Source organism: Coregonus lavaretus, assembly GCF_964263955.1.
Source record: "Coregonus lavaretus genome assembly, chromosome: 22".
Classification (NCBI taxonomy): domain Eukaryota; kingdom Metazoa; phylum Chordata; class Actinopteri; order Salmoniformes; family Salmonidae; genus Coregonus; species Coregonus lavaretus.
In genome coordinates, this window is record NC_140009.1 from 4,384,370 (window position 1) to 4,411,550 (window position 27,181).

The 27,181-nt window shown below is 43.3% G+C and overlaps 1 protein-coding gene across 1 annotated transcript in view; it reads right to left on the bottom strand.

Annotated features, from left to right (window-relative positions):
* LOC311149471 (arginine-glutamic acid dipeptide repeats protein-like) overlaps window positions 1-27,181 on the bottom strand; it is a gene marked incomplete at its 3' end in the record, with an annotated part of 351,192 nt that overhangs the window by 52,055 nt on the left and 271,956 nt on the right. Inside the window, exons 8-11 of the mRNA XM_084186666.1 lie at window positions 19,709-19,757; window positions 19,296-19,432; window positions 18,140-18,239; window positions 16,762-16,860 (exon numbers count right to left, since the gene is read on the bottom strand). Of these exons, the coding sequence (XP_084042792.1) occupies window positions 16,762-16,860; window positions 18,140-18,239; window positions 19,296-19,432; window positions 19,709-19,757 (385 nt within the window). The remainder of the gene's footprint in view (window positions 1-16,761; window positions 16,861-18,139; window positions 18,240-19,295; window positions 19,433-19,708; window positions 19,758-27,181) is intronic.

A 27,181-nucleotide genomic window follows, 5' to 3' on the forward strand; every position in this document is an offset into this window, starting at 1 on the left:
TGAGAATTTGGCAGTTGTCCAACCAGCTTCACAACCACAGACCACGTGTAACCACGCCAGCCCAGGACCTCCACATCCTGCTTCTTCACCTGCGGGATAATCCCCACATAAAGCCCTTTTGTGGGGAAAAACTAATTCTGATTGGCTGGGCCTGGCTCCCAATAGGGTGGGCCTACGCCCTCCCAGGCTCACCCATGGCTGCGCCCATGCCCAGTCATGTGAAATCCATAGATTAGGGCCTAATAAATGTATTTTAATTAATTGACTGATTTCCTTACATGTACTGTAACTCAATAAAATCGTTGAAATTGTTGCGTTTATATTTTTGTTCAGTATACATCACTGAGTGGAGCCCGAGAGAGCCTGCGGTCGGCAGCGGCCTGGGAAACCTGGATCGGAGCCGGATCCCAGTGGAGTGGAGCCCATAGAAAGCCTGTGGTCGGTGGCAGCCAACTGCAAAATGTGGATAGGAGCCGGAGCCCAGTTGAGTGGAGCCCTGCTCTGGCATGGCCTGGGTTTCTACTCTGGCATGGCCTGGGTCTCTACTCTGGCATGGCCTGGGTCTCTACTCTGGCATGGCCTGGGTTTCTATTCTGGCATGGCCTGGGTTTCTACTCTGGCATGGCCTGGGTCTCTACTCTGGCACGGCCTGGGTCTCTACTCTGGCACGGCCTGGGTCTCTACTCTGGCACGGCCTGGGTCTCTACTCTGGCCTGGGTTTCTACTCTGGCATGGCCTGGGTTTCTACTCTGGCATGGCCTGGGTTTCTACTCTGGCATGGCCTGGGTTTCTACTCTGGCATGGCCTGGGTTTCTACTCTGGCATGGCCTGGGTTTCTACTCTGGCATGGCCTGGGTTTCTACTCTGGCATGGCCTGGGTTTCTACTCTGGCATGGCCTGGGTTTCTACTCTGGCTTGGCCTGGGTTTCTACTCTGGCATGGCCTGGGTTTCTACTCTGGCATGGCCTGGGTCTCTACTCTGGCATGGCCTGGGTCTCTACTCTGGCATGGCCTGGGTTTCTACTCTGGCATGGCCTGGGTCTCTACTCTGGCATGGCCTGGGTTTCTACTCTGGCATGGCCTGGGTTTCTACTCTGGCATGGCCTGGGTTTCTACCCAGCTCACTCTAGCCTGTTGCGTTGCGACCCTGTGAGGACTGCTAAAGCTGCCTTTATGGGTTCTCTACACTCCACAGTACACGCATGTAGCTATACAGAGCAGCTATCCAATCCACAACCTTCACTGTTGTCATAACAACTTCCCAGCCACCGCCTACCGTTAAAGCTACAGCACTCCTTTCAAATGTAATTCCGGTACTTGGGGTCAACACACACAGGACAGGCTGGGAGCAAGAGGGAGCTGGTGTTGGCCACAGTACAAGGAGACAAGTGAGAGGTAATACCAGACATGGATTTTCTGTCAGTTCTGTACGTGTTAGAATGCCGAGCCGTTTTCATGGACACCAGCGTTTCCCAAACTCGGTCCTCGGGACACCAAAGGGTGCACGTTTTTTTTTTTTTTTTCCCTAACAGCTGATTCAAAGCTTGATGTTTAGTTGATTATTTGAATCAGCTGTATAGTGTTAGGGGGAAAAAAAAAAAACCCTGACGTACAGTAACCAGTGTTATGTAACCACAGATTGTTTACACACTCAGGTCTGCTCTGGTGAGGAACAAAGGACAATTTCACAGAAGTAGCTAACCGGAAATACGGTTGTTGCAAATATAAAAAAAAAAACGGGTCAATCTGTGACCATTCAGACAAAAAGAAAAAACTATTTTGCAACAAGACTACAATCTAAAAGACAACAAGACTACAATGTACATTTATGCAAGAGCTGCAGTGAATAACTACACAACACTTTCATATGAGGACTATTAATAATGCAGTTTTACACAACAAAAACACAACATGTAGTAACACAATTCTAAATGAAGCAGATTACTTATAAGCTATTCCCCGACTCAAGTAAGATATCTACTCTACCACAGAGGCCTTATCTGAAAGCAAATGAGGACAGCTGAACGCTCTGGTGAACACTGTGTAATAACCTGAACTGAACGCTCTGGTGAACACTGTGTAATAACCTGAACTGAACGCTCTGGTGAACACTGTGTAATAACCTGAATGCTCTGGTGAACACTGTGTAATAACCTGAACTGAATGCTCTGGTGAACACTGTGTAATAACCTGAACTGAATGCTCTGGTGAACACTGTGTGTAATAACCTGAACTGAACGCTCTGGTGAACACTGTGTAATAACCTGAACTGAATGCTATGGTGAACACTGTGTAATAACCTGAACTGAATGCTCTGGTGAACACTGTAATAACCTGAATGCTCTGGTGAACACTGTGTAATAACCTGAACTGAAAGCTATGGTGAACACTGTGTAATAACCTGAACTGAATGCTATGGTGAACACTGTGTAATAACCTGAACTGAATGCTATGGTGAACACTGTGTAATAACCTGAATGCTCTGGTGAACACTGTGTAATAACCTGAATGCTCTGGTGAACACTGTGTAATAACCTGAATGCTCTGGTGAACACTGTGTAATAACCTGAACTGAATGCTCTGGTGAACACTGTGTAATAACCTGAACTGAATGCTATGGTGAACACTGTGTAATAACCTGAACTGAATGCTATGGTGAACACTGTGTAATAACCTGAACTGAATGCTATGGTGAACACTGTGTAATAACATGCACTGAATGCTCTGGTGAACACTGTGTAATAACCTGAACTGAATGCTATGGTGAACACTGTGTAATAACCTGAATGCTCTGGTGAACACTGTGTAATAACCTGAACTGAATGCTATGGTGAACACTGTGTAATAACCTGAACTGAATGCTATGGTGAACACTGTGTAACAACCTGAACTGAATGCTATGGTGAACACTGTGTAATAACCTGAATGCTCTGGTGAACACTGTGTAATAACCTGAATGCTCTGGTGAACACTGTGTAATAACCTGCACTGAATGCTATGGTGAACACTGTGTAATAACCTGAATGCTCTGGTGAACACTGTGTAATAACCTGAACTGAATGCTCTGGTGAACACTGTGTAATAACCTGAACTGAATGCTATGGTGAACACTGTGTAATAACCTGAACTGAATGCTATGGTGAACACTGTAATAACCTGAACTGAATGCTATGGTGAACACTGTGTAATAACCTGAACTGAATGCTCTGGTGAACACTGTGTAATAACCTGAATGCTCTGGTGAACACTGTGTAATAACCTGAATGCTCTGGTGAACACTGTGTAATAACCCGAATGCTATGGTGAACACTGTGTAATAACCTGAACTGAACGCTATGGTGAACACTGTGTAATAACCTGAACTGAATGCTATGGTGAACACTGTGTAATAACCTGAACTGAATGCTATGGTGAACACTGTGTAATAACCTGCACTGAATGCTATGGTGAACACTGTGTAATAACCTGAATGCTCTGGTGAACACTGTAATAACCTGAACTGAATGCTCTGGTGAACACTGTGTAATAACCTGAACTGAATGCTATGGTGAACACTGTGTAATAACCTGAATGCTCTGGTGAACACTGTGTAATAACCTGAACTGAATGCTCTGGTGAACACTGTGTAATAACCTGAACTGAATGCTATGGTGAACACTGTGTAATAACCTGAACTGAATGCTCTGGTGAACACTGTGTAATAACCTGAACTGAATGCTATGGTGAACACTGTGTAATAACCTGAACTGAATGCTATGGTGAACACTGTAATAACCTGAACTGAATGCTATGGTGAACACTGTGTAATAACCTGAACTGAATGCTCTGGTGAACACTGTGTAATAACCTGAATGCTCTGGTGAACACTGTGTAATAACCTGAATGCTCTGGTGAACACTGTGTAATAACCTGAATGCTATGGTGAACACTGTGTAATAACCTGAACTGAACGCTATGGTGAACACTGTGTAATAACCTGAACTGAATGCTATGGTGAACACTGTGTAATAACCTGAACTGAATGCTATGGTGAACACTGTGTAATAACCTGCACTGAATGCTATGGTGAACACTGTGTAATAACCTGAATGCTCTGGTGAACACTGTGTAATAACCTGAATGCTCTGGTGAACACTGTGTAATAACCTGAATGCTCTGGTGAACACTGTGTAATAACCTGAACTGAATGCTCTGGTGAACACTGTGTAATAACCTGAACTGAATGCTATGGTGAACACTGTGTAATAACCTGAACTGAATGCTATGGTGAACACTGTGTAATAACCTGAACTGAATGCTATGGTGAACACTGTGTAATAACATGCACTGAATGCTCTGGTGAACACTGTGTAATAACCTGAACTGAATGCTATGGTGAACACTGTGTAATAACCTGAATGCTCTGGTGAACACTGTGTAATAACCTGAACTGAATGCTATGGTGAACACTGTGTAATAACCTGAACTGAATGCTATGGTGAACACTGTGTAACAACCTGAACTGAATGCTATGGTGAACACTGTGTAATAACCTGAATGCTCTGGTGAACACTGTAATAACCTGAATGCTCTGGTGAACACTGTGTAATAACCTGCACTGAATGCTATGGTGAACACTGTGTAATAACCTGAATGCTCTGGTGAACACTGTGTAATAACCTGAACTGAATGCTCTGGTGAACACTGTGTAATAACCTGAACTGAATGCTATGGTGAACACTGTGTAATAACCTGAACTGAATGCTATGGTGAACACTGTAATAACCTGAACTGAATGCTATGGTGAACACTGTGTAATAACCTGAACTGAATGCTCTGGTGAACACTGTGTAATAACCTGAATGCTCTGGTGAACACTGTGTAATAACCTGAATGCTCTGGTGAACACTGTAATAACCTGAATGCTATGGTGAACACTGTGTAATAACCTGAACTGAACGCTATGGTGAACACTGTGTAATAACCTGAACTGAATGCTATGGTGAACACTGTGTAATAACCTGAACTGAATGCTATGGTGAACACTGTGTAATAACCTGCACTGAATGCTATGGTGAACACTGTGTAATAACCTGAATGCTCTGGTGAACACTGTAATAACCTGAACTGAATGCTCTGGTGAACACTGTGTAATAACCTGAACTGAATGCTATGGTGAACACTGTGTAATAACCTGAACTGAATGCTCTGGTGAACACTGTGTAATAACCTGAACTGAATGCTATGGTGAACACTGTGTAATAACCTGAACTGAATGCTCTGGTGAACACTGTGTAATAACCTGAACTGAATGCTATGGTGAACACTGTGTAATAACCTGAACTGAATGCTATGGTGAACACTGTAATAACCTGAACTGAATGCTATGGTGAACACTGTGTAATAACCTGAACTGAATGCTCTGGTGAACACTGTGTAATAACCTGAATGCTCTGGTGAACACTGTGTAATAACCTGAATGCTCTGGTGAACACTGTGTAATAACCTGAATGCTATGGTGAACACTGTGTAATAACCTGAACTGAACGCTATGGTGAACACTGTGTAATAACCTGAACTGAATGCTATGGTGAACACTGTGTAATAACCTGAACGCTATGGTGAACACTGTGTAATAACCTGCACTGAATGCTATGGTGAACACTGTGTAATAACCTGAATGCTCTGGTGAACACTGTGTAATAACCTGAACTGAATGCTCTGGTGAACACTGTGTAATAACCTGAACTGAATGCTATGGTGAACACTGTGTAATAACCTGAACTGAATGCTATGGTGAACACTGTAATAACCTGAACTGAATGCTATGGTGAACACTGTGTAATAACCTGAACTGAATGCTCTGGTGAACACTGTGTAATAACCTGAATGCTCTGGTGAACACTGTGTAATAACCTGAATGCTCTGGTGAACACTGTGTAATAACCTGAATGCTATGGTGAACACTGTGTAATAACCTGAACTGAACGCTATGGTGAACACTGTGTAATAACCTGAACTGAATGCTATGGTGAACACTGTGTAATAACCTGAACTGAATGCTATGGTGAACACTGTGTAATAACCTGCACTGAATGCTATGGTGAACACTGTGTAATAACCTGAATGCTCTGGTGAACACTGTAATAACCTGAACTGAATGCTCTGGTGAACACTGTGTAATAACCTGAACTGAATGCTATGGTGAACACTGTGTAATAACCTGAATGCTCTGGTGAACACTGTGTAATAACCTGAACTGAATGCTCTGGTGAACACTGTGTAATAACCTGAACTGAATGCTATGGTGAACACTGTGTAATAACCTGAACTGAATGCTCTGGTGAACACTGTGTAATAACCTGAACTGAATGCTATGGTGAACACTGTGTAATAACCTGAACTGAATGCTATGGTGAACACTGTAATAACCTGAACTGAATGCTATGGTGAACACTGTGTAATAACCTGAACTGAATGCTCTGGTGAACACTGTGTAATAACCTGAATGCTCTGGTGAACACTGTGTAATAACCTGAATGCTCTGGTGAACACTGTGTAATAACCTGAATGCTATGGTGAACACTGTGTAATAACCTGAACTGAACGCTATGGTGAACACTGTGTAATAACCTGAACTGAATGCTATGGTGAACACTGTGTAATAACCTGAACGCTATGGTGAACACTGTGTAATAACCTGCACTGAATGCTATGGTGAACACTGTGTAATAACCTGAATGCTCTGGTGAACACTGTGTAATAACCTGAACTGAATGCTCTGGTGAACACTGTGTAATAACCTGAACTGAATGCTATGGTGAACACTGTGTAATAACCTGAATGCTCTGGTGAACACTGTGTAATAACCTGAACTGAATGCTCTGGTGAACACTGTGTAATAACCTGAACTGAATGCTATGGTGAACACTGTGTAATAACCTGAACTGAACGCTATGGTGAACACTGTGTAATAACCTGAACTGAATGCTCTGGTGAACACTGTGTAATAACCTGAACTGAATGCTATGGTGAACACTGTGTAATAACCTGAACTGAAAGCTATGGTGAACACTGTAATAACCTGAACTGAATGCTATGGTGAACACTGTGTAATAACCTGAACTGAATGCTCTGGTGAACACTGTGTAATAACCTGAATGCTCTGGTGAACACTGTGTAATAACCTGAATGCTCTGGTGAACACTGTGTAATAACCTGAATGCTATGGTGAACACTGTGTAATAACCTGAACTGAACGCTATGGTGAACACTGTGTAATAACCTGAACTGAATGCTATGGTGAACACTGTGTAATAACCTGAACTGAATGCTATGGTGAACACTGTGTAATAACCTGCACTGAATGCTATGGTGAACACTGTGTAATAACCTGAATGCTCTGGTGAACACTGTGTAATAACCTGAACTGAATGCTCTGGTGAACACTGTGTAATAACCTGAACTGAATGCTATGGTGAACACTGTGTTACAACCTGAACTGAACGCTATGGTGAACACTGTGTAATAACCTGAACTGAATGCTCTGGTGAACACTGTGTAATAACCTGAACTGAATGCTCTGGTGAACACTGTGTAATAACCTGAACTGAATGCTATGGTGAACACTGTGTAATAACCTGAATGCTCTGGTGAACACTGTGTAATAACCAGTAGAGCAGTGGTTAACAACCTGGGTGTTTTTTTTGTTTTTGTTTTCTTCCACAAATAATAACAGTTGGGAGTATTAATATTCGAAGCGATTTTACACCACTTTTAAACAATGCAAATTATTTATAATAATAGGCCTTTAATTTGTTACAGTCACTGATAAAATTGACAATTTGACCGCCAAGATATATGTTTAAAAACATTCTGTGGACCTCAAGAGCGCTTGAAGGTGTTTCACGGAATGGAAAAAAGGTTGGAACCATTGCCGTAGAGGACACTGCTATCAGAGTAAAAACATTATAAAAAGTTCCAATTGCAGCGCATTTAATTACAAGCTCTTTCCTGACATAATAATAATAATAATATGCCATTTAGCAGACGCTTTTATCCAAAGCGACTTACAGTCATGCGTGCATACATTTTTTTTGTGTATGGGTGGTCCCGGGGATCGAACCCACTACCTTGGCGTTACAAGCGCCGTGCTCTACCAGCTGAGCTACAGAGGACCACATGCTCTTTTCCTGGTAGTAGCTAACCTACGACAGACGGACTCCTCATCAGAGACTAGACGAGGACAGCTGAATGTTCTGTTGGAACACTGTAATAACATCCATCAGAGATGGGGGCTGACTCGTCTGGCTAAGACGATTAGCATTATGAGTGTGGAGGTGAGGTGAGGCAGTTGATTAGCCAGCAGATGGAGCCAGCTACAACAGGAGAGAGAGAGAGAGAGAGAGAGGAACATTCCCATCCTGTGTGTTGGGTGATCCCCCTCCCATCTCCTCCTACACCCTACATAATACTGGGATCCCCCGGAACCTCCTCTACACTCCCCTGCTCTCGGGCACACTCTGGAGATCCTAATAAGACCTGACAGATCTAAGAGATTAAAGATGTTAAATCAATACGGAATGATAAGTGATAGATCCATTTGGACTATTTCAGCAGGATTATATGCTCCAAATATTTGATCTCGTAAATGAGACATGTCAGCCCTGATAGGTAAAAGGACAACAACAACAAAAATAGTCACAAAATACTATTAATCATTGTGTCTTCTAGGGCTGTCCCCATTTAGTCCACTGGTCGATTGTTTGGTCAATAGCCTGTTGGTCGACCAAGATTTTTTTTTTGTAGAGCAGTTGCGAATATATATATATATATATACATACATACATACACACACACACACACACACATATACACACACAAAATACCATATATATTATTATATTTATATTTTATGGCACACGAGACGCCAGTCTTAGTCTCTCCCATCTGTGGCTAAGATGCACAATGCCTCTCTCCAGAATGCGTTCTCTCCCGCCAATTTGTGCACATTCATTGTTTAACTTCATTGTGTGAATTTGATTGTTAGTGTCTATCAATTCCCTATTACATATATCACCAGTAGTACATTTACCGTTCGTTAATTCCCATAATTTATAATCTACAGTGTTTGTTTGGTTATGGTAATTTGTGTTAATGCATTCAATATTATTATTCCAGTCTTCCTGTTCTCGTTGTCAGAGTGGACACGTTGTTTGCAGAACGCACAACCTAGGCTACACTTCTGAGAAACAAGTTTTGGTTTATTTAATTCCATTTACGAGTTTTGTCAATTTTGTCATTGTCTTTTGTTTGGAGCGCTCCTGTCAACAATGTTGAGTAAGGACTGATTACGGTTATCCTGATTAAACATAGAAGTAGGCCTGTAGGCTAACTGGCCTGCGCACAGATGTAGGCCTATAAATGTGCCCATTTTTGGATCTGATAGTATTTCTGATTGGCTTAACGCACCACCACTAATGAGCTGTGGAACTTTTCAAAGTAATGTTTTCTTCACCTCAAACAGAAAGCAAACAAAGTCTGTTTTTACATCCATTGAGAATGACAATAGTTCCCCAATGTATTTGTAAAATCTTTCCAGCTCTCTCTCCCTTTCCATAACCACTCAGCGTGAAAGGGAAAAATGTCATGCTCTGATCCAGTGGAAACGTCATAAAATAGGCCTCCCAGATTACTACTTATCCCTTGATCAAATAGCCTACAGCTGTGTCTGTCCCGAGCTTACTGGCGCAGGAAACTCTGAAGGCCCAGAATATTTTATACAATGTTGCAAGTTTGCTAGTGCATGCTTCAGACCTGACCCAAGTTAATAGTTGATATAATGTTTTAAGTTCGTTGCAGACAGGCCAATGCGTAGCCAATGTAATTTATAGTATATTTATTTTTATCAGGATATTAGTACCTGCAGACTGCAATGTTTTTGTTTGTTGGTTTTATTTCTACATAGTTGTCAACGCAAAATAAGTTTCTTTTTAGGTTTGTATCATTTTCATTTAGATAGAATTTTGATTAACAATGATTTTGAGATACAAAGACGTTATTATAAATTAAATGAAACTGTTCCACGAAAATGTGCATATGAAAACCATAAATTGCACGCAGATCGGTAGAAATGACAAGATAAATTGGCATTCCACATGAGAAAGGTTGCAGACTCCTCGTGTAACCTATTAATGGCAACTTCAGGAGAGTAAAGCCAGAATCTGCGAAAGCCAGCAGGAGAGGGAGGAGGATGGGTCAGGTGAAGTTAATTTTCTTCTGGTTATCTTGATCTCTGGCTACCTCGAGTCATTTGTGTCTTATTTCATCAAACATTGCGCTTAAAGCATCAGACAAGCTCAATGCATATATAGTTGATTTTATTAAAACACATGGTGTGTCTTTATGGAAAAATACACGTTTTAAAATTTCGACCAATCGATTGGTCGAAAGAACAGACAACTTTTGGTCGACCAAGATTTTTTTTTCGGGGACAGCACTAGTGTGTTCACATAATCGCACTGAAAAACATTTAGGGAACCTACAAACTACAGAAACTCAGTCCGGGAAGAGAGCGGAGACTCTTCGATGACAACAGTTACAGTTAGCTTGTGATTTATTTAGCGTGATGTATTTAACGCTTGTGATGTAAAGCGGCATCAGTGAGGTTAAAGCAGTACTTCATTCCTTGGGGTGTAGGGGCTCTGGACCTGCTCGTGACTAACCTCAACAAGGCAACAATAAACATGTCGTTCCCTCACGAATGTGACTAACAATTTTTTGGTTAATTACTTAAGCTCCTGCCTTGGGCCAATCAATGTTATTTTGTAAATGCCCGGATCTCTACGGCAAGATGCATCATTCACCCAAGTTTCCTCAAAATCGGCCCAATGCTGTCTTGAGATATCGCGTGACTAATCTGTAGACAGATCCACAGTCCCCTCCCCGATTTCATGGTGGGGTACAATTAACACCCGTCACTACACAGCAGCAGCACCCCCCACCCCCCCCCCCCAGTCCTAATCATGTCACCCAATTGATCTTACGTTGCCCACTTATCTCAACCCCACTACTGTACTGTTCACACAGCCTGGCTGGCAGGAGATATACTGCTCAGTTGGCTGACTATATGTACTGCCACTCACTCCTCCTCTCCTCTAATCCTCCCTCCCCCCACTTCATGCCTTCCTTTCCTTCTCTCTCCCTCCCTCCCTCCCTCCTTTGTCGGCTCCGGTTAAAGGCTCCATTTCAGCTGCTGGCTGGGCTCTCTTCCCTCTCTCCCTCCATCTCTCTCTTCCCTCCATCTCTCGCTCTTCCCTCTCTTCCCTCCATCTCTCTCTCTTCCCTCCATCTCTCTCTCTTCCCTCCATCTCTCTCTCTTCCCTCCATCTCTCTCTTCCCTCCATCTCTCTCTCTTCCCTCCATCTCTCTCTTCCCTCCATCTCTCTCTCTTCCCTCCATCTCTCTCTCTTCCCTCCATCTCTCTCTCTTCCCTCCATCTCTCTCTCTTCCCTCCATCTCTCTCTCTTCCCTCCATCTCTCTCTCTTCCCTCCATCTCTCTCTCTTCCCTCCATCTCTCTCTCTTCCCTCCATCTCTCTCTTCCCTCCATCTCTCTCTCTTCCCTCCATCGCTCTCTTTTCCTCCCCCCTTACTTCCATCCATCTCTCCAGCCCCGGCGAATAAATCATACACCAATCTTCTCCACCAATCGCTTTGCCCCGCTCTGCTTGCCCCCTCCCCCCCCTCCTCCTCATCTCTTCTCTCCACTCCTCCCCTGCTCCCTCCCTCTCTTCTCTTCTCTCCGCCCCTGCTCCCGTTACTCCGGCCCTCTGTTGCTAGGCAACGCAGCGGGGGGAGGAGCGGCCGAGCCGAGTGAGCCAAAGAGAGAAGAGAAGGAGAGAAGAGAGAGGGAGGATAGGGGGAGGGGGGGGGAGGCAGAGTGGAGACCAGGCTAGCTACCAAATCACCAGCCGCTGTGCGTGCTGAAACAACAGGCTTTTCTCTCCCTGTCAGAGTGTTCCGTAGAGGCTGGTGCTTTTGCCCATGTTTTATCCCCCTCTCCCTTTCCCTCTGCCGCCTCTAACAGTACTCTATTGTGTGGCGTCAGAGGAGGAGAGGGGGGGGATAGAAAGGGAGGAGGAGAGGAGGAGAGAAACAGCTAAAAAAAAGGTCATTGTAATGTGTTCCTACTTCCTGCTTCAGAGCTGATTGTTAGAAGCTGTGAAACGGGTTAAGATCATGCTGGCCATGCAACACAGAGGATACGTCCCAAATGGCACCCTATTCCCTATATAGTGCACTACTTTAGACCAGAGAATGGCACCCTATTCCCTATATAGTGCACTACTTTAGACCAGAGAATGGCACCCTATTCCCTATATAGTGCACTACTTTAGGGTGTCGTTTGGAACGAAGCCACAGAGATGCTATCATTGTGATAGAAGGGTTAGGGTTAGGACGCTATCATTGTGATAGAAGGGTTAGGGTTTAGGGTAAGAACACTATCATTGTGATAGAAGGGTTAGGGTTAGGATGCTATCATTGTGATAGAATGATTTACACAAAAACTATAAACAAAAGCATTCACTGTGAAAGTTGATACATGTAGGCCCTTCATATATAGGCAATGAGCAGCCCTTCATATATTGGCTATGAGCAGCCCTTCATATATAGGCTATGAGCAGCCCTTCATACAGTGGGGGAAAAAAGTATTTAGTCAGCCACCAATTGTGCAAGTTCTCCCACTTAAAAAGATGAGAGAGGCCTGTAATTTTCATCATAGGTACACGTCAACTATGACAGACAAAATGAGAAAAAGAATTCCAGAAAATCACATTGTAGGATTTTTTATGAATTTATTTGCAAATTATGGTGGAAAATAAGTATTTGGTCAATAACAAAAGTTTCTCAATACTTTGTTATATACCCTTTGTTGGCAATGACACAGGTCAAACATTTTCTGTAAGTCTTCACAAGGTTTTCACACACTGTTGCTGGTATTTTGGCCCATTCCTCCATGCAGATCTCCTCTAGAGCAGTGATGTTTTGGGGCTGTCGCTGGGCAACACAGACTTTAAACTCCCTCCAAAGATTTTCTATGGGGTTGAGATCTGGAGACTGGCTAGGCCACTCCAGGACCTTGAAATGCTTCTTACGAAGCCACTCCTTCGTTGCCCGGTCGGTGTGTTTGGGATCATTGTCATGCTGAAAGACCCAGCCACGTTTCATCTTCAATGCCCTTGCTGATGGAAGGAGGTTTTCACTCAAAATCTCACGATACATGGCCCCATTCATTCTTTCCTTTACACGGATCAGTCGTCTTGGTCCCTTTGCAGAAAAACAGCCCCAAAGCATGATGTTTCCACCCCCATGCTTCACAGTAGGTATGGTGTTCTTTGGATGCAACTCAGCATTCTTTGTCCTCCAAACACGACGAGTTGAGTTTTTACCAAAAAGTTATATTTTGGTTTCATCTGACCATATGACATTCTCCCAATCCTCTTCTGGATCATCCAAATGCACTCTAGCAAACTTCAGACGGGCCTGGACATGTACTGGCTTAAGCAGGGGGACACGTCTGGCACTGCAGGATTTGAGTCCCTGGCGGCGTAGTGTGTTACTGATGGTAGGCTTTGTTACTTTGGTCCCAGCTCTCTGCAGGTCATTCACTAGGTCCCCCCGTGTGGTTCTGGGATTTTTGCTTACCGTTCTTGTGATCATTTTGACCCCACGGGGTGAGATCTTGCGTGGAGCCCCAGATCGAGGGAGATTATCAGTGGTCTTGTATGTCTTCCATTTCCTAATAATTGCTCCCACAGTTGATTTCTTCAAACCAAGCTGCTTACCTATTGCAGATTCAGTCTTCCCAGCCTGGTGCAGGTCTACAATTTTGTTTCTGGTGTCCTTTGACAGCTCTTTGGTCTTGGCCATAGTGGAGTTTGGAGTGTGACTGTTTGAGGTTGTGGACAGGTATCTTTTATACTGATAACAAGTTCAAACAGGTGCCATTAATACAGGTAACGAGTGGAGGACAGAGGAGCCTCTTAAAGAAGAAGTTACAGGTCTGTGAGAGCCAGAAATCTTGCTTGTTTGTAGGTGACCAAATACTTATTTTCCACCATAATTTGCAAATAAATTCATTAAAAATCCTACAATGTGATTTTCTGGATTTTTTTTCCTCAATTTGTCTGTCATAGTTGACGTGTACCTATGATGAAAATTACAGGCCTCTCTCATCTTTTTAAGTGGGAGAGAACTTGCACAATTGGTGGCAGCACTTCATATATAGGCTATGGGCAGCCCTTCATATATAGGCTATGAGGGGGGAGGGGAGGAGGGGGGGAGGGAGGGAGAGGAGGAGGGTGGGGAGAGGAGGAGGGGGGAGGAGAAGGAAAAGGAATTGGAGGAGGGAATATAAAGGAGGGAGCAGCGAGGCCGATGGGGCCGATGTTTGAGCGTGTGTGTGTGTGCATCAAGGTCGGGGGTACATTTACACCTGTCCCTCAAGGCTGTGCGTGTGTCTGCAAAGGACTAAATGAAAATCACATCACTTCACTGGGAGGGAGGGAGGGAGGGAGGGAGGGAGGGAGGGAGGGAGGGAGGAGGCTGAGTGGGAGGGAGGGAGGGAGGGAGGGAGGGAGGGAGGGAGGGAGGGAGGAGGCTGAGTGGGAGGGATGCTGAGTGGGATGCTGGGAAGGAGGGAGGTTGGGAGGGAATGAAGGACGGAGGGAGGCTGAGTGGGATGCTGGGAGGGAATGAAGGAAGGAGCAGGCAGTGTCCTTGGATGGTTAAGTACTGACTGGTGATGGGTGGGTGAATAACTTGTTGGCTGACTGACTGGGTGGCTAGGTGACTGGCTGGGTGGCTAGGTGACTGGCTGGGTGGCTAGGTGATTGGCTGGGTGGCTAGGTGACTGGCTGGGTGGCTAGGTGACTGGCTGGGTGGCTAGGTGACTGGCTGGGTGGCTAGGTGACTGGCTGGGTGGCTAGGTGACTGGCTGGGCTGTGGACACCATTGGGAGGGCTTACAACAGACTACCTCCTGCCTACCACCTCAGGCAGTAGGAAAACATATCTGGCTACTCTCTGCAGAGGGCCTGCGAGAGAACTGCCCCTGAACCCCCCTAACACACTCTGATCATCTCAGCACGGCCGTGTCAGGTCGCTAGCCTGCCTTTAGCTAGCATGAATAAATCTTACAGAGAATTCATAGCTGGTCTATTGCTACTAAAGGACGAGCGACTTAATCTGTTACGATTACCTGCCTGTATTTACATAAAATGTGATGTTTTAATAATAGTACAAGACTAGGCTTTACTGTGGAAGAACTTGACTGGCCTGCAAAGAGCCCTGACTTCAACCTCAGGAACTACACAAACCAATATGTTTTACTGGTCCAAGTCAGGAACTACACAAGAACAGACGATATTTACACGCTACGCGCTTCAGCACTCGTGATCTTAGGCTTGTGTGCGGCTGCTCGGCCATGCAAACCCATTTCATGAAGCCAGGCACAACATCGTCTGTCCTCAGTTGCAACACTCACTACAGAGTTCCAAACTGCCTCTGGAAGCAACATCAGTACAATAACTGTTAGTCGGGAGCTTCATGAAATGGGTTTCCATGGCCGAGCAGCCGCACTGGAGCCTAAGATCACCATGTGCAATGCCAAGCGTCGGCTGGAGTGGTGTAAAGCTCACCGCCATTGGACTCTGGAGCAGTGGAAACACGTTCTCTGGAGTGATGAATCACACTTCACCATCTGGCAGTCCGATGGACGAATCTGGGTTTGGTGGATGCCAGGAGAACGCTACCTGCCCCAATGCATCGTGCCAACTGTAAAGTTTGGTGGAGGAGGAATAATGGTCTGGTGCTGTTTTTAATGGTTCGGGCTAGGCCCCTTAGTTACAGTGAAGGAAACGGTGCTTTCAACTTTGTGGCAACAGTTTGGGGAAGGCCCTTTCCTGTTTCAGCAAGACAATGCTCCCGTGCACAAAGCAAGGTCCATACAGAAATGGTTTGTCGAGATCGCTGTGGAAGAACTTGACTGGACAGAGCCCTGACCTCAACCCCATCAAACACCTTTGGGATGAATTGGAACGCCGACCGCGGCCAGGCCAAATCGCCCAACCTCAGTGCCCGACCTCACTAATGCTCTTGTGGCTGAACGGAAGCAAGTCCCCGCAGCAATGTTCCGACATCTAGTGGAAAGCCTTCCCAGAAGAGTGGGGGCTGTTATAGCAGCAAAGGGGGGACCAACTCCATATTAATGCCCATGATTTCTGAATGAGATGTTCGACGAGCAGGTGTCCACATACTAGCGTATTTTATACCAGAACATTCTAGCCACAGCTGCATTGAAATGGGAATCTAAATGGAGGCCAAACGATACCTCAATCTTTTACTTCTTCCTTACACACACACACACACACACACACACAGTTCTTCCAAGCTGAAGAGTTTTTCTGCAGGCGATAAACAGGATGCAGCTGCTCCCAAGACTTGTTTTTTAGGCGGAGGTCCCAACCAGCAGCTATACAGCAGACTCAACCCTTTCTCTGTCTCAACAGCTCCCTCTAATGGCAACAACAGAAATCCATAATAAGCCACTGTAACATTGGAACACTATGGCCTATACAACTGTTTTGTGGACATTGTGCTAGGCAAGCTCAATCAAGCACAGCTTGAACTAAAATAAATACTATTTGAACCCAGCTATGATGCCAAAATGTCCTCGCTGGAGGTTAAAGGTTATAAAATAATAATAATAATGAGTGTCTTACCACTTCGTCCTCTGACCAGCACTTCTCTATGAGTTTTGGAACAGGCTTCTTCACCAGGCGCTGTAGGGCCTTGCCTGCGTCATAACTGCTCTCGTGGAGCTGAGGGAGAAACGTGTCAGTTCAATATTCAGAATATTTTCTTCTTGAAACTATATTTTTATGTTATCTATGGACAAAAATAACAGTACTGCAGAAGGTGAATGTATAAACTACAATTAGAGACAGATGTTAAATGTTGCATTATTGATTCATTAAGCCTGCATCCCTACTGCTTTCATGGACACACACCCCAACATGTCAAGTCAACATTATCAACAGGGGACGCACCCCAACATGTCAAGTCAACATTATCTAGAGGGGACGCACCCCAACATGTCAAGTCAACATTATCTACAGGGGACGCACCCCCAACATGTCAAGTCAACATTATCTACAGGGGACGCACCCCAACATGTCAAGTCAACATTATCCAGAGGGAACACACCCCAACAAGTCAACATTATCTAGAAGGGGATGCACCCCAACATGTCAAGTCAACATTATCTACAGGGGACGCACCCCAACATGTCAAGTCAACATTATCCAGAGGGGACACCCCCCAACATGTCAAGTCAACATTATCTACAGGGGACGTACCCCAACATGTCAAGTCAACATTATCCAGAGGGGACACACGCCAACATGTCAAGTCAACATTATCCAGAGGGGACACACGCCAACATGTCAAGTCAACATTATCTACAGGGGACGTACCCCAACATGTCAAGTCAACATTATCCAGAGGGGACACACCCCAACATGTTAAGTCAACATTATCCAGAAGGGGACGCACCCCAACGTGTCAAGTCAACATTATCCAGAAGGGGACGCACCCCAACATGTCAAGTCAAAATTATCCAGAAGGGGACACACCCCAACATGTCAAGTCAACATTATCCAGAGGGGACACACACCAACACGTCAAGTCAACATTATCCAGAAGGGGACACACCCCAACATGTCAAGTCAACATTATCCAGAAGGGGACGCACCCCAACATGTCAAGTCAACATTATCCAGAAGGGGACGCACCCCAACATCTCAAGTCAACATTATCCAGAGGGGACACACACCAACACGTCAAGTCAACATTATCCAAAGGGGACACACCCCAACATGTCAAGTCAACATTATCCAGAGGGGATACACACCAACATGCTCTGGATAATGTGGACTTGACGACTTACAGTCACTGCATCAGTACCCCTACTTTAGACGAACAAAGGATTTTTCCACCCGTCAGTTTGTCTAAAGTAGAGAGGTACTGATGCTGTGACTAAGTGTCTGCTAAATGACCATAACGTACAACATGGCAGGCGTGGGTTGTACAGCTACTCACAGTGTTAAGTGCGTTGAGTGTGGTGTCGTCTCGAGAGGCTGCTAGACACCCGTCTTCTGTAGAACCTCCGTCACACATCCCAGCGAAGGCGGCCATGCTCCTGGAGAACAGTCAGAGAACGCACATTAACGGTTGTAGAAACTTCTACCCGACACCAAACAAGCTATAAGTCAGAGAGAAAGAATACATTCGCAGCTTAGACTGACAAAGATCAATCGTCTTTTTAATATTGTTAAACACCTTCCAATACATCTATCACTCTAGGACTCTTGACCCTGTTTCACACTGGAGGTGTCATAATACACATAAAACCTAGCATTCAAACAGAGAAATAGTTCAAATCGTTTTTCCACCATTCATTTTTCCCCATAAGGGATTTTAGAAACACTTCAATTAAGAGCTGTGTTACGTGTAGGCTTACCCTGGCGTAACGTTTAGATAACCGTGTAAATCTCTAGGACAAGGTGTCTTTTAACAATATAATTTGGTTCTATTTACGCTCAGATTCGAAAAATGCTAATTAGCATCAAAGTAGACATCATGCAAGACTACAAATCCCTGCAAGCTCCTGCACGCCATCTCTAGCTGTCACCTTTGCTAAGAGGTACATTTAAAGAAATGTAGCCAATTTATTAATTACTACATTCAGCTAACATTAGATAGTTACATTCAGAGATTCATACCTTTGCCTTGATTTGGCAGTCTCGTCCAGATCATCATGGCATTTGTAGTTCTTTATGATAGCCACATTAGCAACTAAATAGCATTTAATTTTGGGGGGTAAATACAGGCGAATATATTGATAAAAGTCACCTTGCCCAAGAGATATTTACACGGTTATCAAAACGTCACGCCAGGGTAAGCCTACACAAAACACAGCCCTTATTTGAAGTGTTTCTAAAATCCTATGGGAAAAAATCCTATGGGAAAAATGAATGGTAGAAAAACAATTGGAACAATTTCCCTGTTTGACCGCTAGGTTTTATGGGTATTATGACTCATACTGTGGTACTCTATTGGACTATTCCCTTCTGACATGGAGCAGGGTCATGTCTCCTGAGCTCACCTAGCAGCGCCGAGGCAAGTTGACAGTAGGAAAAAGGTATAGGATTATCTCGCCAGACAGTAGGGTCAAAGGTCATAGGTCAGGTTTCACCTTGCAGCCCTGAGGTACATGAGCAGGTCACAGTCGTTGACCCCTGGCATCCACACCAGCTCCTCATTCTCGGTCACAGCCTGACCCAGGCCCCCCGGGGCCTCGTAGGGGAAGGGCTGCAGCTCGGGAAGCTTGGCCTAATTAGGGAGGGGGGGGGGGGGAGAGAGGGGGGGGGGGGGGGGGGGAGATGGTGTCAATCACACTACAAACAGCACCACAAGACTAGCCTGTGAAATATCAGCTTTCAAATCCTTTTCATCACCATCTAACTGAGTGGCTGTCTGAACTTCATGTTGCAAAGCACTATGGTTTAAATATCTTTAACAGGAGAATGTAATTAATCACAGGTCATATTTAATAGAAATGTATAAACACTGGACAGCTACTTTAATAATACATGTAAGGAGACTTACTTGGTGACTGGGCCCTACTCTGATCTCTCCCTGCGTGCTGTTTAGTCGCCTGGTAGAGAGAGAATAAGTTGTTAGATCACAACTATGAAAGTACATACTACAGGGTGCTACAGGACTAGCTCAGTGCAATGACTAGTTCCTCTCCCTTGAGGGAATCAAAAGGCTGAGATGAGATATCTTGTCTTTATTATAGAACAGGTAACCAATCATGTCAATACCTCGGCAACAAAGAGTTTGTTCAATGGAAAACCTCCCATTGTGGGGAACATTTATTAGTAAAAATCAGAAAAGGTGTATTGCAGGTTTTGTTGCAATGTATAATTCAAGATTTATTTATTTTTCTATGGAAGAGATGCTTCTGTGCACAAAGAGAATGGGTGTTCTCTAGGATATTTTTTTTTCTTCTATAAAATGGCAGAAACACCTCAGCTGATTATTCTGAAGCTGATATTGTAGATGCATTCAGCAACAAAACAGCATCCCACTTAAAGAGGAGGGGGAGAAGGTGGGGGGAGGAGATAGAGACACAGCCTGACTGCAAAATGGCTGCCGGTGGGTTACACACAAATGTAGAAATGTCGGTAACCATGGCAACAACCGCATAGCAACGTAATAATATTAATAATAATAAAGGGTTCCTCCAGCTGCAGGGATTAAAGACAATTTTCAAAAGCCCCCTATCCTCTCCTTTCCCTTCCGTTGCCTAGGTAACGGCGCATAGATTTTCATATAGTATAGTCTCTAGATGGGATGATAGCTGCTGCGGGGCAGAGGAGGCCCAGAAACTGTCAAGAGTGATATTTGAAGTAGAGACGCTCTCTCTCTCTCCATCACTGGAGCTGGCTGGGGCTAGGGCTGGCTGGGGCTGGAGCTGGCTGGGGCTAGGGCTGGGGCTGGGGCTGGCTGGGGCTAGGGCTGGCTGGACTGGGTTGAAACCTGAGCCTGCTAGGTCAATGTGGTAACTTTAACAACCTCCAACCCTGACCCTCACTGTGACTGGCCCTGTTTTACACCCCTACCCTCCCCTCTTGCTTTTTCCACCAACCATCACTCCCCTTTTCAACCCCTCCACCAAGCCTCGTCCCCCACTTTCTCTCCTCTCCTCTCCTCTCCTCTCCTCCCCCTTTCCCCCCCGGGCCTCCATCATCCCTCATCCGCTCCCATACTGTAATAAAATATGGCAAACAGATGCAGCGCATCACGGTAAACTGGACCTAACCGTTGTTCTGGAGGCCAGAACAAGCCAACATCTGAGAAACACGTTCAATACAAGCAGAGGCACAGGTGTGGCCAACTCCTTCAATGTGTGCATGTTTTCGTTCCAGCCCAGTACTAACATGGTCCTGGAGAGCTGCAGTGTGAAGTGAGCTACTCGTAAAGGACCTTGATTAGTAGAATAAGGTGTGTTAGTGATGGGCAGGAACAAAAGCCTGCACACACTGTTGCGCTCAAGGGACAACGGTACCCCCCTCAACCGGAGGATTAGGTTTATTATTGACAGCAGACTGAACACTAGCTCTTCATTAGGTTTATTAATGAGAGCAGACTGTATAACAGCTCTTCATTAGGTTTATTAATGAGAGCAGACTGTATAACAGCTCTTCATTAGGTTTATTAATGAGAGCAGACTGTATAACAGCTCTTCATTAGGTTTATTAATGAGAGCAGACTGTATAACAGCTCTTCATTAGGTTTATTAATGAGAGCAGACTGTATAACAGCTCTTCATTACGTTTATTAATGAGAGCAGACTGTATAACAGCTCTTCATTACGTTTATTAATGAGAGCAGACTGTATAACAGCTCTTCATTACGTTTATTATTGAGAGCAGACTGTATAATAGCTCTTCATTACGTTTATTATTGAGAGCAGACTGTATAATAGCTCTTCATTACGTTTATTAATGAGAACAGACTGTATAACAGCTCACACTAGCTCTGTGAAGTGTGTATAAGCTTTTGACATGTATGAATGTGTTATGCATGAGTTATAAGGTCTATGTAGGTACTCTTTAAATAAAAGTGTTAACAATCATTTTAAGACGTGAACCAGGCCATATATAATATAATTACACACGTAAAACCTTATATTAGAAGGTGGAAACCTTTTAGAAAATGATTGGGTGCAAGACCAGTGACAAACACAATAAAGTGAAACGTAAAGCGGCTTCTAAAAGTATCCATGGACCACTTTTTCCACGTTTTGTGTTACAGCCTGAATTTAAAATAGATTAAATATAGATTTTGTGTCACTGGCTTACACACAATACCCCATAAGCGGAATTATGTTTTTTGAAATGTTTACTAATTAATTAATTAAAAATGAAAAGCTGAAATGTCTCGAGTCAATAAGTATTCAACCCCTTTGTTATGGCAAGCCTAAATTATTTCAGGAGTAAAAGTTAGCTTAACAAGTCACATAATAAGTTGCATTGACCCACTGTGTGCAATAAAAGTGTTTAACACACATACAATTATCTATAAGGTCTCAGTGAATTTCAAACACAGTTTGAACCACAAAGACCAGGGAGGTATTAAAATGCCTTGCAAATATTGAAAAAGCACACATTAATATCCCTTTGAGCATGGCGAAGATTTTAATGACACTTTGGATGGTGTATCAATACACCCAGTCACTACAAAAACAAAGGCGTCCTTTCTAACTAAGTTGCCAGAGAGGAAGGAAACCGCTCAGGGATTTCACCATTATGCCAATGGTGACTTTAAAACAATTGCAGAGTTTAATGGCTGTGATAGGAGAAAACTGAAGATGGATCAACAACATTGTACACTGAACAAAAATATAAACGCAACATGTAAAGTGTTGGTCCCATGTTTCATGAGCTAAAAATAAAAGATCACAGAAATTGACCATACGCACAAAAAGCTAATTTCTCTCAAATTTTGTGCACAGATTTGTTTACATCCCTCTTAGTGAGCATTTCTACTTTGCCAAGATAATCCATCCACCTGACAGGTGTGGCATAACAATAAGCTGATTACACAGGTGCACCTTGTGCTGGGGACAATAAAAGGACACTCTTAAATGTGCAGTTGTGTCACACAACACAATGCCACAGATGTCTAAAGTTTTGAGGGAGCGTACAATTGGCATGCTGACTGCAGGAATGTCCACTAGAGCGGTTGCCTGAAAATGTAATGTTAATTTATTTACCATAAGCCGCCTCCCAACTGCGTTTTAGAGAATTTGGCAGTACGTCCAACCGGCCTCACAACTGCCGACCACGTGTATGGCGTCGTGTGGGCGAGCGATTTGCTGATGTCAACGTTGTGAAACGAGTGCCCCATGGTGGTGGTGGGGTTATGGTATGGGCAGGCATAAGCTACAGACAACGAACACAATTGCATTTGATCGATGGCAATTTGAATGCACAGAGATACCATGACGAGATCCTGAGGCCCATTGTCGTGCCATTCACCCGCTGCCATCACCTCAAGTTTCAGCATGACAATGCACGGTCGCAAGGATCTGTACACAATTCCTGGAAGCTGAAAATGTCCCAGTTCTTCCAAGGCCTGCATACTCACCAGACATGTCACCCATTGAGCTTGTTTGGGATGCTCTGGATCGACGTGTACGACAGCGTATTCCAGTTTCCGCCAATATCCAGCAACTTCGCAGAGCCATTGAAGAGGAGTGGGACAACATTCCACAAGCCACAATCAACAGCCTTATCAACTCTATGCGAAGGAGATGTCCATTTATTTAAATTGACAGACTTTCTTATATGAACTGTCACTCAGTAAAATCTTTGAAATAGTTGCATATGTTGCGTTTATATTTTTGTTCAGTGTAGTTACTCTACAATACTAACCTAATTGACAGAGTGAAAAGGAAGCCTGTACAGAATAAAACTATATTCCAAAACATGTGTTCGCCATAAGCCACTAAAGTAATACTGCAAAAAATGTGGCAAAGCAATTAACTTTTTGTCCTGAATACAAAGTGTTACAGTGAGGGAAAAAAGTATTTGATCTCCTGCTGATTTTGTATGTTTGCCCACTGACAAAGACATGATCAGTCTATAATTTTAATGGTAGGTTTATTTGAACAGTGAGAGACAGAATAACAACAACAAAATCCAGAAAAACGCATGTCAAAAATATATATATTGATTTGCATTTTAAATGAGGAAATAAGTATTTGACCCCTCTGCAAAACATGACTTAGTAATTGGTGGCAAAACCCTTGTTGGCAATCACAGAGGTCAGACGTTTCTTGTAGTTGGCCACCAGGTTTGCACACATCTCAGGAGGGATTTTGTCCCACTCCTCTTTGCAGATCTTCTCCAAGTCATTAAGGTTTCGAGGCTGACGTTTGGCAACTCAAACCTTCAGCTCCCTCCACAGATTTTCTATGGGATTAAGGTCTGGAGACTGGCTAGGCCACTCCAGGACCTTAATGTGCTTCTTCTTGAGCCACTCCTTTGTTGCCTTGGCCGTGTGTTTTGGGTCATTGTCATGCTGGAATACCCATCCACGACCCATTTTCAATGCCCTGGCTGAGGGAAGGAGGTTCTCACCCAAGATTTGACAGTACATGGCCCCGTCCATCGTCCCTTTGATGCAGTGAAGTTGTCCTGTCCCCTTAGCAGAAAAACACCCCCAAAGCATAACGTTTCCACCTCCATGTTTGATGGTGGGGATGGTGTTCTTGGGGTCATAGGCAGCATTCCTCCTCCTCCAAACACGGCGAGTTGAGTTGATGCCAAAGAGCTCCATTTTCTGGATTATTTTGTTGTTATTCTGTCTCTCACTGTTCAAATAAACCTACCATTAAAATTATAGACTGATCATTTCTTTGTCAGTGGGCAAACATACAAAATCAGCAGGGGATCAAATACTTTTTTCCCTCACTGTATGTTTGGGGCAAATCCAATACAACACATTAATGAGTACCACTCTCCATATTTTCAAGCATAGTGTTGGTTGCAAAAAATATACATAATATCCCTATGCCCCGGTGACTGGGAACATCGCCCTGTATAGGGTGCCGTTTTTCGGATGGGACATTAAACAGGTGTCCTGACACTAATCGTAAGAGTAGGGTCTCCAGGCTGAATTCACAATCTGACCCTCATACCATCATGGCCACCTAATCATCCCCAGCATCCAATGGGCTCATTCATCTCCCCTCCTCTCCCCTGTAACTATTCCCCAGGTTGTTACTGTAAGTGAGAATATGTTCTCAGTCAATTAAGCTGGTAAAATAAGGGTAAAATAAATAAACATTTTATGGGTATGCTTGTAATCGTTAAGGACTTGAGAATTTTTGCACAGGCAAAATCCTAGAGGAAAACCTGGTTGTCTGCTTTCCAACAGACACTGGGAGATGAATTCACCTTTCAGCAGGACAATAACCTAAAACACAAGGCCAAATATACACTGGAGTCGCTTACCAAGAAGACAGTAAATGTTCTTGAGTGGAGGAGTTAGAGTTTTAACTTAAAATCAGCTTGAAAATCTATGGCAAGACCTGAAAATGGTTGTCTAGCAATGATCAACAACCAATTTGACAGAGCTTGAAGAATTTAGAAAAGAATAATGGTCTAATATTGTACAATCCAGGTTTGGAAAGCTCTTAGAGACTTACCCAGAAAGACTCACAGTTGTAATCGCTGCTAAAGGTGATTCTAACATGTATTGACTCAGGGGATTAAACACTAATCAAGATATTAGTGTTTTATTTTCTCTCTTTTTTCTTCTTTTTATTAATTTTTTTGTTTACAAATGTTAGAATTTTTCTTCCACTTTGACATTAGAATATTTTGTGTAGATCGTTGACAAAAAAAAAAAAAAAAAGACAATTAAATCCATTTTAATCGCACAAAATGTGCAAAAAAGTCAAGGGGTGTGAATACTTTCTGAATGGACTGTACATGTCATTGTAAATAAGAATTTGTTCTTAACTGACTTGCCTAGTTAAATAAAAAGGTTAAATAAAAAAACTAACAGGTGAGGTCCCAAATCCCCCACAGTGGGTTGACTGGGCAGTTTGACAGCTCTACAAACCTCTTAGGACAGAGTAAGGAAGACAAATGAGACGTTTTAGTCAATAAAACTAGGAGAACAGACATGCATGATATTGGCTATTCAGATATGGGGTATACATAACACTTGAAGACAATTAACTATCATTACTTTGCTGTTAAGACAATACATGTTTAGTTGAACTCTATAATTGTTATATTTGGAGAAGGGAAGAATCAATGAGTTGAAAAGTTGACACTTCTTTCATGAACCCATTTATTTATCAATCAATTTATTAAAAAAATATCTAAGGGATTGGGGTACATTTCTCTATGCACATTATGAGTAACATTCAAGGAAAGTAATATCTGATCAGATTTCATATTTTATCATATTATTATTATACCTGACCCTGAATATGTAGCGATGTTAAATGTAGCTTTCAACAGTCTATGTCCGAATACCCATACTAAATAGTATGCGAAAAAATAAAGTTTTTATAATATGTGAAAATTTGAAAATAGTACTCCAAACGCTATGCTTCAACTAATGTGCGATTGCGTTGACTATCTTATTATCCGTGAGTCGGAAAAGACGAGTGAAGTCTTTTTCACCTTTATTTAACCAGGTAAGCCAGTTGAGAACAAGTTCTCATTTACAACTGCGACCTGGCCAAGATAAAGCAAAGCAGTGCGATTAAAAACAACAACACAGTTACATATGGGGTAAAACAAAACATAGTCAAAAATACAACAGAAAATATATATATACAGTGTGTGCAAATGTAGTAAGTTATTGAGGTAAGGCAATAAATAGGCCATAGTGCAAAATAATTACAATTTAGTATTAACACTGGAGTGATAGTATGCAGAAGAAGATGTGCAAATAGAGATACTGGGGTGCAAATGAGCAAAATAAATAACAATATAGGGATGAGGTAGTTGGGTGGGCTAATTTCAGATGGGCTGTGTACAGGTGCAGTGATCGCTAAGCTGCTCTGACAACTGTTGCTTAAAGTTAGTGAGGGAGATAAGAGTCTCCAGCTTCAGAGATTTTTGCAGTTCGTTCCAGTCATTAGCAGAAATCAAATGCTGAAATCAGTATCCTGTTTAAGTATGTAGTACGCTAGTATGGGTATTCGGACACAAGCCTGTGTCTATTTTGTATCGGAGGAGTAACAGTCAGTGCAACTTCGATAGCCAAGTCCTGTACAACAGGAATTGTGCCCAACATATTTAATGTCAAGTCTAAAATATAAAATTACACATGCAAGACCAAACAGGCATCTTTGTATTATTATTACTATTATTTTATTATTAGTATTATTAGTATTATTATATGCTTGTACTTTCTGAACCAAAACAATAACAAAACAGTCCTGATCCAGCATGGTGTAACTTTACCATGCACGACAGCAATCAAGGTAAACCCCGCCCCTTCCATCAATTCCGTCCAATCCTCGCACGACTGTAACGCTGTCAT